The following is an 18,232-nucleotide window of genomic DNA, read 5'->3' on the forward strand; positions in this document are numbered from 1 at the left end:
GAGAAAGTTAGTTCGAATAACTGAATTGAATCAAGTACAATAATTGCCGTTTGTCATTCAAGATTCAAGATTCAAGATTCAAGATTATTTATTGCCAGAACAGCTTTACATTGTATAACACGTCAAAATGATAACAATAGTATAACACTCGTGAAATAAAAGAGAATTCTATCCCAATTTGTTTATAAACAGTCGATTTTACAGGGAAATTGATGAGAATCATAGGATAGACCCTGGCCTCAGGATAGGATAGAATAGGATAGGATAGGATAGAAACTGGCCTCAGGCCAGTTTCACACGGCAGAGACCTCGCTCCTGGAATATCATATTACAGAAGATCATATTTCATATTTTGCAGCTCTCCTGTACTTTCACATGGGGATCTTACGAATAAGCCGACAGATCTAACAACTATGCCGACGTTTGCTCAAACCTATGACTCATCACTTTTCCTCAAAGTCTAACTTCCTTAAAAATATAGATAGAAGATTTCTGATTTCGGATTTGGATTCAGCAACCCCAAATTCTTTAAAGCGTAAGTCCCATTTTCAAAAATACCCGAAAACAAGGGAGTTATAGCTGTTTTTAATATAGCTTTCCATTATCATATGATTATATAGTACATACTAAGATGCTAAGATAATAATACTCCTGCCTCACAAAGGGACAGGCAAAGGTTTTAAGAAGTTTTTGAACACCTGAGAAGTTTATACATAAACATTTTTAATTTTTAAAAGTTCTAGTTTTCCAAAAAAATATTGAACTATGAAAAGATGAATCCAAATATGAAATCATAAATCATCTCCACTCATCACCCAATAAAATAGGAGGAAAAGGAATGTTGTACAGTAAAATTCACTGAATTTCAATTGTCATTCAACAATCCAATTTATCAGGTTCAAATCGTTGAATATCACTTTAAATTCCCAGCAATTATTCTATTTCTTTTTACAATCAGAAAAATCTATTATGAACATACAGTATAAACATTGTGCTGATCTGAATCGATCTATGGTAATAATAGGAATTGAAAGAATAGAAAATGTCATGGCATTCCAAGTAGTGATGTCTGTGTATTAGAACTGCTGAGTTGATAATGCATACTGAAAAAAAGTCATGAATAGCTCAGACCAGCCTGGCGACTTTGATGCTTTTGAAACCGGAATCTTGTCTTATTTTTATTAAAGAATGATACGGAATGAAAACCATGTATCATAGTACAAAGCTTTGTATCATGAGTAAGATTGACAATCATGGCTTGTCGATTTTAGTTGCTGACCTAAATCCTCATTCCTCAGTCGTAGAACTATGGACCAAGCGCGAGCATTTGCCTTTTATGTCATATACCGTCGACACAAACTTATGAAATTTATGAAAAGCTAGATAGCTTGAATAGTGATCTGATATTTGTTACACGTTTTTATTCTAAGACATAATATGTCTTGTAGACTAATTTTTAATGTTTCTTCAATCGGCAGGAAAACTTTGGTTTTTCAAAGTTATCTTACTCCCTTATTTTGGTGTATTTCCAGAAATCAAGATAAAAAACCTACCAAATTTCCTACACGAATACAGTGTAAGTTGTATTATAATAGCTAGAGTACTTACGTACTGTATAGTAGGCCAGTTTCACACGGCAGAGACCTCGCTCCTGGAATATCATATTACGGAAGATCATATTTCATATTTTGCAGCTCTCCTGTACTTTCACATGGGGATCTTACGAATAAGCCGACAGATTTAACAACTATGCCGCCGTTTGCGAAAAGTATGACTCATCACTTTTTCTCAAAGTCTAACTTCCTTAAAAATATAGATAGAAGATTTCTGATTTCGGATTTGGATTCAGCGACCCCAAATTCTTTAAAGCGTAAGTCCCATTTTCAAAAATACCCGAAAACAAGGGTGTTATAGCTGTTTTTAATATAGCTTTCCATTATCATATGATTATATAGTACGTACTAAGATAATGATACTCCTGCCTCACAAAGGGACATTTGCATAAATTATCAGTAATTCGACTAAGCAATACATTTTCTCTACATTATTTTTTAAAAGATTCATGACTTGAGAGATCTGACTCCAATGAAGAAAAACATTTAGTATTGAAATGGAGATTAATGCTGTATCAACAATTATAGATGAAAATAATAACAATAATTTTATATTTAAATGAATATTTTACAAGCTATACGGTAGATTTAAATAATATTTGTTTCTGAAATTTGTCTGTGACATTTTCAAAACTATTAAATAATTTATTGCTACTTTCAGTTTGTATTCTATCTTATAATAAATGGCTAAAAAAATTAGTAAGTAATTGATAGATCGATGGTAATCTGCTCAATAAATCGAGGTACCTACTGTATTGGAACATCAATGTTTTGAAGAATTTTGTCATCACTAAATTTAGACTGACTTTTGCAGTTGGTATTATGTAAAACTTGTGAGGGAAGAGGGAGAAAGCGAGAGAGAGAGAGAGATCACCTCCAAAGGTCCAGAACAAATTGAGCATTTTGGGTGTGAGTCATTGATTTCTCAATATTCAATGACTACCGGACTACCTAACATTTCTTCATAAAATAAATGTTTCAATCAAATCAATAATTCCTATATTGACTGAATGTATTTAAAATAAATAATTCATTCCTATATAATGTATTCTTATTTTCAATTCATTTACATATCAACTGAAAATTTCATATAAATGTTTATTGAAAATTTCAATCGTTGATTGAAAGTGAATTCTTAGATAATTAGATGAATTAATTTAGAATGGATAGGCAGTACTTTCCTTTGATGTCTAACAAAATCTTTATGCTGGGATCACCAAATCTTAGTGTAGTTTTTTCTAAATACAGCAATGAATCAATAGAGAAACTAAAAACATGCTGAAGAAAGCAAGCAGAATTGAAAAACCTATAAATAATAGATTTTCAAACTATTCCAGGAACTAGACCGAGGAAAACAAAATCATTATAGAAATATCCTACTTACCAAACTTTTTCTGTTGGGAAATGGTTAAAGCTTCGAAATCTTCTTTGATCACTCTGCAAACTTCCATCCAACTTTTGGCGACTTCATTCCGGTCCTTGTAGATGTCAAGACTTTTATCCCAAAGAGCAGGTCGGTTGCAAACTGCAGTAATCAACAGCTCCACATCAAACTCGGACATCGCGTAATGACAGGTGTCAAAGTCAAGTCAACAACTGACAAGTCAACAAGTGTCAACTGGAGAAGTGAGTGAGAAAGCCTAGTGCTGCCATAATGCGAAAAGCATAACCATTGTACCAACTATTCTAAATTATCGTTCTGTATTTCGTGAAGCCATGCTTTGTTAAAGCCAGTTACTCAGAAAGCGTTTTTTTGTTGTTCGATGTTTTGTCGTCCTTATGAATTCTGTTGAAGCAAACATATTGTTATTTAAGAAGTTGTGATGAACCTGTATAAACAATTCATAGAATTCTTAGAATTCATAGGAACGGTAAAAAATCAATTTTACGAAAATCGATGTACATGTAACTGGATTTAGAAGATCAATACGATAATGTCTTTATCACAATTTAATCATAGAAATGTTTAAGTGAAAACGTTGGGCGCAAACCTTCTGCCATGAGGAGACAAATAAATTTATGAAAAGCTTGATAGCTTGAATAGTGATCTGATATTTGTTACACGTTTTTATTCTAAGACATAATATGTCTTAGACTAATTTTTAATGTTTCTTCAATCGGCAGGAAAACTTTGGTTTTTCAAAGTTATCTTACTCCCTTATTTTGGGGTATTTTCAGAAATCAAGATAAATAACCTACCAAATTTCCTACACGAATACAGTGTAAGTTGTATTATAATAGCTAGAGTACTTACGTACTGTATAGTACAGTACCTGTTCGTTTTTACCGTATAATTATATGATAATAGAAAGCTTTATTAAAAACAGCCATAACTTCCTTGTTTTCGGATATTTTCGAAAACGGGACTTACGCTTTAAAGAATTTGGGGTCGCTGAATCCAAATCCGAAATCAGAAATCTTCTATCTATATTTTTAAGGAAGTTAGACTTTGAGAAAAAAGTGATGAGTCATACTTTTCGCAAACGGCGGCGTAGTTGTTAGATCTTGCCTCTGCTTGCCTCGAGGGGAAAAGACGTGACAAAACGAGGTTCCTGGATAGGAGTCACCATGTGAAAGACACGATTTGACTCAATGTACTTCGACAAAAAAACGAGAACACTGTTCAGTGTTCAAGTTGCACGTCTCCTATCGTGTGAAAGAGGCCTGAAGTTCTTCACAAACTGAGTCTCAACTTTTCAAAATTGGTTCACAAACAACTTGTCTAATATAATTGAAAGAATAAGGCTTCTTTCACACGATAGGAGACGTGCAACTTGAACACTGAACAGTGTTCTCGTTTTTTTGTCGAAGTACATTGAGTCAAATCGTGTCTTTCACATGGTGACTCCTATCCAGGAACCTCGTTTTGTCACGTCTTTTCCCCTCGTGGCAAGCAGAGGCAAGATCTAACAACTACGCGCCGACGTTTGCTCAAAGGATGACTCATCACTTTTTCTAAAAGTCTAACTTCCTTAAAAATATAGATAGAAGATTTCTGATAAGTAGAGTATTCTCCTCTCTCTTCCTCACTTCTTTCTCACACTCTCCCTCATTTAACTCTTCCATTCTTCATCTTTGTCTCTCCATTCTCTTAAACTGCCTCCGAAGAGCAGTGTTTCTTGATTTTCCCTCCATGAAGCCAACCCTACTTTATTGAGATTTTCAAGCCTTCGAAATCCATCATTGCATTCTCTGTCTCTGAAATACAGTGTATTATTGAAGGCCGTCGGGTGAATATTTGGCGCCCTAGGCAAGTTATTGCAAGGCGCCCCCTTGAAACAATTTTGGAAGAATTTGATGAGATCGGACGAACTTGGATGAAAATTGAATAAGGATAAATCGAAAATTCAAATTCAAGTTTAGCCATTTTAGAATATTAAAAATGCATTTATTAAAAATGTATTTGTTTTGAAACTGCAATTTCGTTATTGATAACATGGAAAATTAAATTTAAAACCTCCAAAATGATACCTTAACAAAGCGTTAAACAAACTCCAATATTCAAAAAAAAAATCTGGTGTGGCGCACTCACACAACTTCCCTTGCCGTTATTAGAATTGATCACCTGACGCTAGTGTTCACGCGCATCACAAGTCTACTTATAAACAAAGATCTAAGCCAGCTGGTGACAGGACAATAACGCTGGAGACATACAAGGTCTGATATCTGTTCATAGTGGAGATTTGATAGAATCAACAGTTGCCAACAGTTTGCAATTGGATAATCACATTTTCTCGAATTTCGAGCTTAATTTCAATTTTAGCAGAAAATGTTACTCAACTTTAATTGTAGAGATTTTTATACTCAATCTTCTCCACTCGAATTTTTTTGTTAAAATTGTATCTGAAGCCTGATAATTGGGAATTTGAAATCCAACTTTGCATAGATGGGGCGGAGCTCCTGAACTTTTTACAGATATGGGACTTGTGGCAATTGATAGAGTTTATCAATGCCTATTCCAGGTATGGATTTAATCAAAATCGTTGGAGCCGTTTTCGAGAAAATAGCAAAAAACCCTGTTTTTGACAACATTTTTGCCATTTTAGCCGCCATCTTGAATTGCATTTGATCGAAATTGTTCGTGTCGGATCTTTATATTGTAAGGACCTTAAGTTCCAAGTTTCAAGTCATTCCGTTAATTGGGAGATGAGATATCGTGTACACAGACGCACACACACACACACACACACACACCACACACACACACACACACACCACACACACACACACACACACACACACCACACACACACACACACACACACACACACACACACACACACACACACACACACACACACACACACACACACACCACACACACACCACACACACACACACACCACCACACACACACACACACACCACACACACACACACACACACACACACACCACACACACACACACACACACACACACACACACCACACACACAACACACACCACACACACCACACACACACACACACACCCACACACACACACACACACCACACCACACACACACACCACACACACACACACCACAACACACACACACACACACCACACACACACACCACACACCACACACACACACACACACACACACCACACACACACACACACACACACACAACACACACACCACACACACACAACACACACACACAACACACACACACACACACACACACACACAACACACACACACACACACACACACACACACACACACACACACACACACACACCAATACCCAAAAACAACTTTTTTGGACTCAGGGGACCTTGAAACGTATAGAAATTTAGAAATTGGGGTACCTTGATTTTTTCGGAAAGCAATACTTTCCTTACCTATGGTAATAGGGCAAGGAAAGTAAAAAACATTAGTTCAGCTGAAGATGTGATAGGTGTTATCATGAAACCTGGCTCTATAATGTGAATTAATGTTTTTAAGAAAAAATATTGTGGTATTGACAACGACAACCTCTTAGGCCAGTTTCACACGGCAGAGACCTCGCTCCTGGAATATCATATTACGGAAGATCATATTTCATATTTTGCAGCTCTCCTGTACTTTCACATGGGGATCTTACGAATAAGCCGACAGATCTAACAACTATGCCGACATTTGCTCAAACCTATGACTCATCACTTTTTCTCAAAGTCTAACTTCCTTAAAAATATAGATAGAAGATTTCTGATTTCGGATTTGGATTCAGCGACCCCAAATTCTTTAAAGCGTAAGTCCCATTTTCAATAATACCCGAAAACAAGGGAGTTATAGCTGTTTTTAATATAGCTTTCCATTATCATATGATTATATAGTACGTACTAAGATAATAATACTCCTGCCTCACAAAGGGACAGGCAAAGGTTTTAAGAAGTTTTTGAACACCTGAGAAGTTTATACATGAACATTTTTAATTTTTAAAAGTTCTAGTTTTCCAAAAAAATATTGAACTATGAAAAGATGAATCCAAATATGAAATCATAAATCATCTCCACTCATCACCCAATAAAATAGGAGGAATGTTGTACAGTAAAATTCACTGAATTTCAATTGTCATTCAACAATCCAATTTATCAGGTTCAAATCGTTGAATATCACTTTAAATTCCCAAGTAGAGTATCCTACCTATCTACCCTAACGAGACTTCTTCAAAAATTCTCATCTCGTTCAAAGCCTAAAGGCAACAACTTTTGTAGAGGCCTATTGCTCGGGAACATTAATTTTATACAAGATCCAGAGTTCAATATAATCCAAAAACGTTCATTTATAAAGCGGCGGGACAATAATTAGGTTCAACATAAATTTTACATACAGACAGTTCAAAAAAGTTGTCAAGCTACTTGCGCCGAACTTGCCCCAACTTGCCTTCAACTTGCCTCTAACTTGCCCCAACTTGCCTTCAACTTGCCTTCAACTTGCCTTCAACTTGCCCCAACTTGCATTTAACTTGCCTGCCACCAAAGTAGCCAATCTTTTATGCAAATTGTTGGAGAGAGTGATTTACTTTAATTGCGCTCATCACGACTTTCATCCGTTTAATGAGAATTCGGAAAGTGGCCTTATTCCTACGAGAAAATTGCCCTAAGTGATAAATTACATTGAAATTTGGATGAAAATTAGTTTTGTGAAAGTTTTAAAGTTCAAGCAGTCGGATGATCTGCAAGTCACAACTTGAAAGTGATGCTGCCTGTCATGAATGTAATTTTCTCGTCTGGATTATTTCCGAGAATAAACTTTCGTTTCCCATAGAACTTTCGCATTGCAATAACCAAGATACTAATTTGATGTGACTTGTTCTCTTAGGAGAGAATGTTTCTTATTAAGAATTAGGAGAGATAGCAATTACGTTAGTTACGCGAAGACCTTTTTGATAAGACCTATGGTTTCTCTCATTGATTCTCGTGGAATTAATCACGATTAAAATTGAACCGGCTTTTGTGCAACTGATTACCTCACACTACTTTCTGGAGAATTCTGATTCAAACAATAATTTCTTATCGTTCAATTTCATTTCTCACTATAAAATAAACTCTCCCGTCAAAATATATTCATGGTCATAATTTATTCCCTTGTCCAGTTACATTTATTTATTTATCGATTGTCACAATACAAATAATTTGAGCAACATTCATTCAATTGGTGACATGTCAACTGGTTAACAACAATATCTCTTTGATACGAGATATGTATTTTTTCATTCCATGCTTTCATAAATAAATAAATAAAATATACTATATTTGAAATTTATACTTCTGAAGACAGCTTATCAATATCTCACTCAATTTCTCGAATAATTGGGAGTCCAACGTCAATTTCCTATTGAGCTGATAATATTACTAACTGGGATCAACAGAATCGTATCATTCATTTGAAATGGCGTCTACTTGGTGATGTAACGACATCAGCCAATAGGAACGCGTTGTGGGCATGGACTTGTACTGGGCACCTGAAGTGTACTCGTACGTGATTGGTCGACGTTGTGAATGACTCAGCTGACAACCCACCAATAGAATGGAAGTGAGGTGTTCCTAGATCGAAGTGCTAGTTTTTCACATTAATTTTCTCTTCTGTAATCCTTGGGAAATTCTTAGTACAGTACATAGTTTACTGGCTCAGTAAATTCGCAGTAGTGTACTGTGAAAGCAATACTATATTATTGTGAATGAGGAGTTATTTGCTTCATTGCTTCATTGCTATTGGAAAATCATATATTATTAGAGTGAATCAAGCAGTGAACCAGTTTTTCATGAGATCATCAAGAGTATCAAAGTCTTCTGTCTTGAAATAGGATGCAAATAACCTGAGATTGCAGTATAATTGCAGATTTGTTATCAGATTACCTTGAAACATCTTTCGTCATCTGATATTTAATTTCTAATAGTTTAAATTTGAAATATTTTCAAGAACAAAGTACATTCAGGACTTCAAATACCTACATATTATTATGATATCAAGAATTGATCTAAATAACTTTCCGGTATTTTTCCTTCAATTTTTGCCTGTGGAATGGCAATATCAAATAGCTCCTACTTTCCGGGAAAGGTCTAGCACTGTAACCTGAATTCTTCCAAGCTCGCCGGTAGGAAATAGGAGCTGACCTTTCTAGTTTAATTTGTTCAAATACTAATATTTCAACAGTTCGTATTATCAGTTGCGATCAAATTGTCTTTTATCGTTAGGGCTACTCTCGAATTGAAGTAAAATAAAAATCTAACTTTAATTTCTCCATTTTATTTCTATCATCTGCTAATATAATAATCATATAACAGTTACAAAGTGCTAAGGAACATTGTGGATGCTCCTTGGTGTGTCAGGAACAGCGATCTTCATAGAGACCTGCACGTCGACCTGGTGTCCACCGAGATCCAGAGGCATGCGGAGAGGCACGAGGGGCGACTGCACCAACATGACAACGTCGAGGCGATCCAGCTGCTAGACAATGGGGGGTTCGTGCGGAGGCTCAAAAGGAGGAAACCGTTTGAACTAGTATAGTGCTTGTTCAAGTAGTGTCCAGTGAAAGAGCAGAGCAGTGATTGAGTGAATCTAGCTTCTATAGTGCAGTCGATAAGTGTACATATTAATTAAACAATAGCAGTAAGAGTTCCTAATGAGAAATTCACTGTTAAATTTTTCAAGTAGTAATTTAGAATAGAAAAAATTAGCTCATTAGTCTTTAGACTAATTAGTATTGACCAATAGAAAAAAAAATGTATATATATATATATATATAATATATATATATATATATATATATATATATATAAAACAGTTCGTTCATATACCAATTCCCTTTAACATTGATTTCTACAATAATGATTTCTCCAAACAATGACAACTTTTCCAGAGGAGTTTAATTATTGAAAATCTTCGACATTACAAATTGTAAATCGTTGAGAAAAAATTCATAAGAGTTAATTCAATAAGGATCACGTTTATACGAGATTCATTGAAGATTGATATGATATACGATTTCAGAAATTGGAATCGATGTGATTAGCTTCTTACATGAATATAGGGCCCTATACCACATTGTGAAACTATGTGTTGACTATGGCTGTTGCATAATAAATGGTAAAGTTATAATAATAGCAATAGAGAGGAAAAGAGCTACAACCCCCCCTAATTTGTTAGGAATAGATCGTAAAATAGCATAAGCAAATAGAAAATATCACTTTATGTAAAACAACTGCCTTCCACACAATGAGTAAATGGTCCAGCAATGGCTGGGTCACCCTGGTCAAGCACTTGGCAAAAGGCTGCAAACAGACGCAAGCCCTCGGTTCACCAGGTGGCTGGTGAGTCTGGGTAGAGGTCAGGTCAAGCAGGTGATTGCCCTGATAACTGGACATGGCCACTTCAGGAAGCATCACCACACAATTGGACTCAGAAATGAAAGCCAGATGTGTAGGCTTTGTGATCAATCTGAAGAGACTGCCAAGCATCTGGATTGCGAAAGACTAGGGGCTAGTAGAAGGGCTCTTTTTGGCTGCAAGCAACCAGGTGAGGAATGGGATGTTGGTATAGGGAAAAAACTCCTGGACCTTGTAAAGGACACGGGAGTTGGTTTGCCTAACTAACATACTTTTGGGACACACAATAAGCTTCGGTTGACGTGTGGGGTTCATTGAACTTTTGGATCTTTGAATCCGTCCCTTCAAAATATAAACATAAACATAAACATGATTGTGTTGAAAGTATAAATAGGTTCATAATTAGGGATATTAGGTTCATAGGTCCATGGGATTTTATTACTCATTGTAATTTTATTACTCAGTGTAAAAATAGAAAGGAAAATGAAAATCAAAAAACTTAGTACCCTTTTTGAAATATTTAATCACAACATGTTTCGGACATTGATGCCATTTTCAAGTGATATGAAACAAATAAATAAATACTGCTAGAAGAATCTTATTTTTGATAGAAGAAAAATAAGATTCTTCTAGCAGTATTTATTTATTTATTTCATACCACTTGAAAATGGCATCAATGTTGAAACATGTTGTGATTAAATATTTCAAAAAAGGTACTAAGATTTTTGATTTTTCTTTTTCTTTCTATTTCTATAAGAGTAGCCCTATACAGAAAAGAGATATACTCAGTGTAACTATGTGTTGATTGAAAAGTTCAAAATGAACAGGTTCATAATAAACACCATTATCGTTCATAATAATCACTATAAATTCATTTAGTTTGAAATATTCTATAACGTTTGAATTTAGTCATAAATCGGCATAAACTATTGGAATAACTCAGCCTAACTATAAGAGAATATACGATAAAACCGAATATGTAATGCATCCGTAAAGTGTTTGACCTACTTCTCTACCCTCCATAATTAAGTTGCATCTCATATTTATACGATCTCCACAACTCAAGCATAATGTATTCACAGAATTTTATGAGTCCATCATCATAAATGAGTCCATTACTTAGGAGGGAGATTATGATGGATTACTCTCAGAAAATATCATTGCCATGGGTAGAAAGTTTTATTGGAGGTTATAAAATATACGTGAAATACTTCAAGGGCCGGTTTCCGAGCTCGGGAAAGGAAGAATCAATATTCAAAATTTCAAGTCAATCAGTCCAGTTTCCCAGTTTCCAGTTTCCCAGCCGGTTTTCGAGCTCAGGATTTAGCTAAGTCCTAGACTTTAAACAGCTGAAGTCAGAAAATTGGCTTTCCAAAACGGGGCGTAGTCGCAGTCATTGTCATAGTCACATTTGTATCAAATTTCGAAAAACTAGAAGATTGAACACAAAATAAAATAGAGAGAGAATAGTGTAAAGTTTCAGCTATTTTGAATTATTTGAGAATATCTAATTTCGTCAAGGGAAAACGTTTCCAATTATAGAAATGAGAAAATAATAACTATGACTACTGTTATAAAAGCTGCGACTACGCCACGTTTTGGAAAGCCAATTTTCTGACTCCAGCTGCTTAAAGTCTATAACTTAGCTGAATCCCGAGCTCGGAAACCGGCCCTAAACCTAGCGCCTCAGTGTAGGATGGTTTCTCACAGCTTGGCGTTGTTGTCATTTGAGATGGGTGTCTGGCTTGGAAGTGTTTCGGCCGCATCGCAGGATGACTGTTAACGGTTGCCGGAAGATCAACAGCTGGTTTTCTTTTGTTATTTTTCGTGATAGAGAAATTCTGATTGCAGATTCGTTCTTAGCGACCCCAAGTTTAGCCTGAAGGCTCAGAATCTCAACAATGTTTTTAAATAACTAAAAATCATCATGAAAAGTCATTAATATGGTAGTACACCACGTTTCTGGAAACTTTTTACTGGTGACTGGATTTATTATTGACTATTATAGGTGACACAAAAATCAAAATAATCGTGAGAAAGAAAACTGCTGATGAACGCGAATAAGACCGCCACTCCATTGTTCTATTGTCTCGGCTGCTTGGCTGAGCCTGGCTGGAGGGATCAAATAACCGACTGGATTGATCTTTCGTCTGTCCGCTAGGCGGAGCTACGCCGACCATTGCTGGGTGGAAGATGTTACTGCGGCCGCTCGCATTCCCACCAACGCTGTTATTATTTGCTGTCTCAGCGCCTAGTCCGAGTCAGACAAGCATCCAGCCTGCACTGCGGAGCTAGGTTAGGGGAATATGATCATATTCAAAATATAATAATAATAATCGATAATAATAATAATAATAATAATAATAATAATAAAGGAGAAAATTGGCTTATACACGTACGGGATAGGAAATTCACGAATGATCTACTGGACTGATTAACTAGAAATTTTGCATATTGATTCTCAATTTAACAAGGATGGTTATAGGACTATTTTAAATTCTTCAAGATTTCAGTAGGTCATGCTTTCAGTTTGTCAAGTTTTTAATTTGACCCTTGCAGAGCACGGGTCACCTGTCAGTCTTAAATACATGATTCGTGAATTCTGGAATAAATTTTCAGAGATCAACAACCAAGAACCTAGAATCCACTGATACATAGTCGTTGTATGCCCTGTAGTAGAAACTCATTCAGTTTTGATGGAACACAATGGAATATAGCATCAGGTACCGATCTATTTTATCACATTACAACTATTTCAAGAACCATTTTCAAGTGTAAACATGAAAATAAATTTCACACTTGAAAATGGCTTATGAAGAGTTGAAACTAGTTGTGTTGTAATGAAATGAATGTTAATGTGACTGTGATTCACCCTAGAAAATAGCTCTTGAAGAGTTGAAACCAGTTTCGTTGTAATAAGATAAATGTTGATGTGACTGTGATTTACACATGAAAATAGCTCTGAAGAGTTGACACCAGTTTCGTTGTAATAAGATAAATGTTGATGTGACTGTGATTTACACTTGAAAATGGCTCTGAAGAGTTGAAACCAGTTTCGTTGTAATAAGATAAATGTTGATGTGACTGTGATTTACACTTGAAAATGGCTCTGAAGAGTTGAAACCAGTTTCGTTGTAATAAGATAAATGTTGATGTGACTGTGATTTACACTTGAAAATAGCTCTGAAGAGTTGAAACCAGTTTCGTTGTAATAAGATAATTGTTGATGTGACTGTGATTTACACTTGAAAATAGCTCTGAAGAGTTGAATCCAGTTTCGTTGTAATAAAATAAATGTTGATGTGACTGTGATTTACACTTGAAAATAGCTCTGAAGAGTTGAAACCAGTTTCGTTGTAATAAGATAAATGTTGATGTGACTGTGATTTACACTTGAAAATAGCTCTTGAAGAGTTGAAACCAGTTGTGTTGTAATAAAATAAATGTTGATGTGACTGTGATTTACACTTGAATATAGCTCTTGAAGAGTTGAAACTAGTTCTGTTGTAATAAAATAAATGTTGATGTGACTGTGATTTACATTTGAAAGTAGCTCTTGAAGAGTTGGAACTAGCTGTTGTTTTGTTATCATATAAAAAAATACTTTATAATATATTCTATCATGTTTTAATACTTCTGTAGCCCTAAAAATGGAAGTGGGTAAACTATGCTTTAAAAAATATATGTATGTTTACTTGATTATGTGCCGGTTGCACAAAAGCCGGTTAAATTTTAACCGTGATTAATCCCACGAGAACCAGTTAGAGAAGCCTCTTTTCAAAAACGCCTTCTCTGATTGGTTCTCGTGAAGTTGAACACGGTTATAATTTAACCGGCTCTTGAGCAACCGGGTCTATAAGTTATAAATTGTAAAACTGATAATGTACAGAGAATCTGAAATAAAGAGCCTACTTGTAATTATATTGAGGCAGATTAATCAGTAATAATAAGTTTCCTATGCACTGTAGGATTAAAATATGACTTACCAACATCAAGTTTTGGAGATCATGTACATAAAATATCAGCCACCGTTCGTTTGGTTCTCTTATCAACGAAATATTAACAAATTATTCTGAGGCTCTATGGCGGTAGGCTATTACGTATACAATCTTCTGACTGGGATGGAAATTGAACCACCTGCTTTGGGTTCTAGGGGAGAGAGAAGGGAGATATGAAAAATGTAGTAATAACCGTGAGTGGGAGAAAGATGGAGTGGTGGATGAGAAGATGTAGGGGGTGAAGTTGGAATAGGAGGGAATGATGGAATGGAAGATAAAGGGGAGGAGGAGGACGAGGAGGAGAAGGAGGAGGAGGAGGAAGAGAAGGAGGAACAAGGGGGAGTAAGAGGAGGAGTAGAATAGGGACTGAAGATGTGGGAAGAGGAAGAGGATGACATGGATTAGAAAGAGGAAGAGATAAGAAAGAAGAAGGAGAAACAGAAGTGAAAAAAGATGATGTTGAGATATAGAATAAGGGAGAGGAGGAGGTGGAAGAGAAGGAGGAAGAGGAGGAGGAGTAGGACCAGGAGAAGGTGAAGGATGAGAAGCCAGAGGAGGAGATGGAGGAGTAGGTGACGGATTAAGAGGGAAAAGTAGAAAAGGAGTAAGAGGAGTAGAGAAAGAGAATGATGTAAAGGAGTATGAAGTGGGAGAGGAGAAGGAGGAGGAGTAGAAGAAGGAAGAGAAGAAGGAAGAGAAGAAGGAAGAGAAGACGGAGGAGGTGGAGGAGGAGGAAAAGGTAGACTAGTAGAAGATGGTGATACAGAAAATGTAGGTTTAGAAAGAGAAGGAGAGGAAAAATTAGTAGGAGGAGGACTAAGAGGTAACGAAGGAGAAAATGAATAAGAGAGAAAGGAGAATGAAAAGGGTTCATTTTTGCGCCCAGGATGAGACTGATGCGACGAAATTATTCACTCTTTTCCATTTTATTAATGAAGCTGCTCGACTTTCGGAAGGCCCGCGTATCTCCTTCTGAAAATACTAATTCGTTTTGCGGCTTGAAGCTGGCTCTACTGTCTAACAATCGTTAATGCCACACCTCAATGCGATTTTCCTTGTTCATTTGTGATCCCCAATAAGGAATGGAAATAGTATCCTAAGTCACAAGGACGGGAAGGGCCGTTTTGCAGGCGAGAATGATGTTTCTAGTCGAGGCGTTAGCCGAGACTAGAATTTCATTCGAGCACCGCAAAAGACATTCACGTCCAAGTAACTTACACTTTTTTTGTCATAATAATCTAGAAAAGAATCATTAAGAAACAGAAAACATTATCTTCTAGTGCTGACATTACTAAATGCATTCTATAAACATAACCTAGTTTACAAGTTTCGAATTAGTTATTTGTGCAACTAGTGCGCAAAGTGACAGTTTGCTGCACCGAAAGAAACGTTTACGCCCGAGCCGTAGGCGAGGGCGGAATGGTTTCTTGAGTGCAGCAGAGGAACTTTGCGCACGTATTTCACATTAAGTTTTTCCTACAGTTACCATTGAATATGAAAAGTGGGTAATTATGGATAAAATTGCCTGAAATCCATCAAATGTTTTTCTGTGTAATTTTATTATTGATAAAAACCTTAATCCTAAAATCCTAAAGTCCTCGTTGTCCTTGGTTATAATATATAATGTAATAATTAGCGCATTGTGCTTCGTTGCACCTCTGCTCACTATAGCAGCCACAGCAGTCACTGTTACCAACTTCATTTTGATTTTGCTGCACTGTTGCTCCATATAACCTACTAAGTATTTTGCGTTGCCATGTTGCAAATCTGGAGTGCAGAAAAATTTTTCCCGCACTAGAGCAGAAAAGTGATTCTTTGCGTTCTGTAATCAGTGCAGCAATGGCCACTTTTCAACGTAACTGTGGGAAAAAGGAATTTCTTGATTGTAGTTGACAAAACATCCATCTGGAGCGCTAAAAGGCGGCAGTTTTGCTGTTCCAAACTCGGAACTAGGAAACATACTCGACTGTAAAGAAAACATATGATTTTATTACAGTATAGTATGCTGTAATGAGAATCTTTTGTTTATTCGTTCTACAATCAGCTGTTTACCGGCTTGATTTCATGGATGTAAAACAGCTGAAATTGAATGACTATGACAAATATATTCTTATTGTTCTGAATTGTAAAATATTCTGATACTGTGAGTCTCGAATTTAGCTCATATGTTTTGAAAACATAGGTAACTAATCGCGGAAAAATTGATTGGGCACTGCTACTTCAATCCTGGGAATATTATATTATTAGCCGTCAGGCTCGCTTCGCTCGCCATATCCGTTTAGCCAGACGTTTAGTCTGGACCCCCGACTGGATTGTCCTAACATATGATAATAATGCTCAAATGAAAAATGCAGGCGAGCGAAGCGAGCCTGCTGATCTCATCCCTGGACGATCCAGTCGGGGGACCAGGGGGCGGAGCCCCCTGGCCCGACGGATATGGCGAGCGCAGCGAGCCTGACGGCTAGTCCACAATAAATATCGGGACACCGAGCTTCATTATTCATTTTTTGATAAACAGAACACAATTCTTTAAAATGATTGGGGAAGGACTAACAGGCACAGCCCAAAACTGTTTTCCCCGAATTTTGATTTATACACTATAAAGAGTCCAAGAAGTAGGTTATGCTCCATACACTTGAATTCAGGTCCAATTTTCAGTCCAAACATTTGATAACAGAAAAGTTCCAATTTAGATTGTTTACAAACCAAATTGAATGACTAAATAACACTCACTGATCACTTAAAACTGTGAAATAATGATTAACTTTGAAAATTATTATAATACTCTAATTAAGAATGATATACCATGTCATGTCAACAAATCGAATTATTTTGATCAAGTCGATTGAAATTTCTAGATAATATTTCTCGTGAATAAGCTGATTGATTAAAAATAGTTGAACAGCGGAACATAATTCTGTCTTCCACACAGGCACTCACATCTTCTGCTATCGACAGACGACGAAATTATCATCTGTTTTCCAAGGATGTATAATTATTATCCTTTTCATGTCCTCCAGCGAGTTTTCCCAGGGATGAGACCTAGTGCAATCGAAATTTTATATCATAAACCTACTGTGTTCCAAATTTCCTGAAAATCGTTAGAGCCGTTTTCGAGATCCGTTGGACATACATAACCAGATAACCAGATAACCGGATATCCATATATCCAGATATCCGGATATCCAGATAACCAGATAACCATATACAAAAATATTGTTCGCTTGATATTATAGGATTCTATCAGATATGCGGGTATCAGCTATCCTCTAAAGAAGGCAAGTAGCAAGGCAGAGAATCGGCAGAGATAGCAACACCAATGTTAATCAAATACTGCCATTATAACCTGTACTTCTCTATAGTTTGAAGTTTTAATGAAATAATAATAGTGAGTTGTGATTGTTTCAGCGGCTGTGACCCTGAAATTGACGCCCCTCCTTGGAGTCCTGTTCGGCGTAGTGGCGGCGCTCATCATAGCTTTGTTCGTGGTCGCACTTGCCGTCTACTTGAGGAGTAGAGAGGCCTCTTCTCCTCCTCCTGCTCCTCCCCCTCCTCCTCCGCCCCCCTAGCAAAGAAGAGTGCCAACCGATTGTCGTCGGAGGGTGAAGAGGAGGAGATATTTGGAAACGACCCCGACATCATACCTTCCCGAAACGGTGAGTGAGAGTTAATAGATCAATTATTATTTTTTTTTCAATTTCCAATTGGTAGTATGCTTTTTGCGGTGTTCAGTTGAAAAATAATGAGTGATTGCCTTTAATAGTGAAATCACCACACACATTTAAATATAGTTGAAATGTGTATGAATATAAAG

The 18,232-nt window shown here is 36.4% G+C and overlaps 1 protein-coding gene across 2 annotated transcripts in view; it reads left to right on the forward strand.

The window, feature by feature from the left end:
* Positions 1-18,232, forward strand: part of LOC111043462 (nephrin) — a 227,446-nt gene that overhangs the window by 170,861 nt on the left and 38,353 nt on the right. For both annotated transcript variants that reach the window (XM_039425564.1, XM_039425565.1), the window contains exon 12: positions 17,827-18,074. In XM_039425564.1, the coding sequence (XP_039281498.1) occupies positions 17,827-17,987 (161 nt within the window). In that variant the 3' untranslated portion in view covers positions 17,988-18,074. The remainder of the gene's footprint in view (positions 1-17,826; positions 18,075-18,232) is intronic.

Source organism: Nilaparvata lugens, chromosome 4, assembly GCF_014356525.2.
Source record: "Nilaparvata lugens isolate BPH chromosome 4, ASM1435652v1, whole genome shotgun sequence".
Classification (NCBI taxonomy): domain Eukaryota; kingdom Metazoa; phylum Arthropoda; class Insecta; order Hemiptera; family Delphacidae; genus Nilaparvata; species Nilaparvata lugens.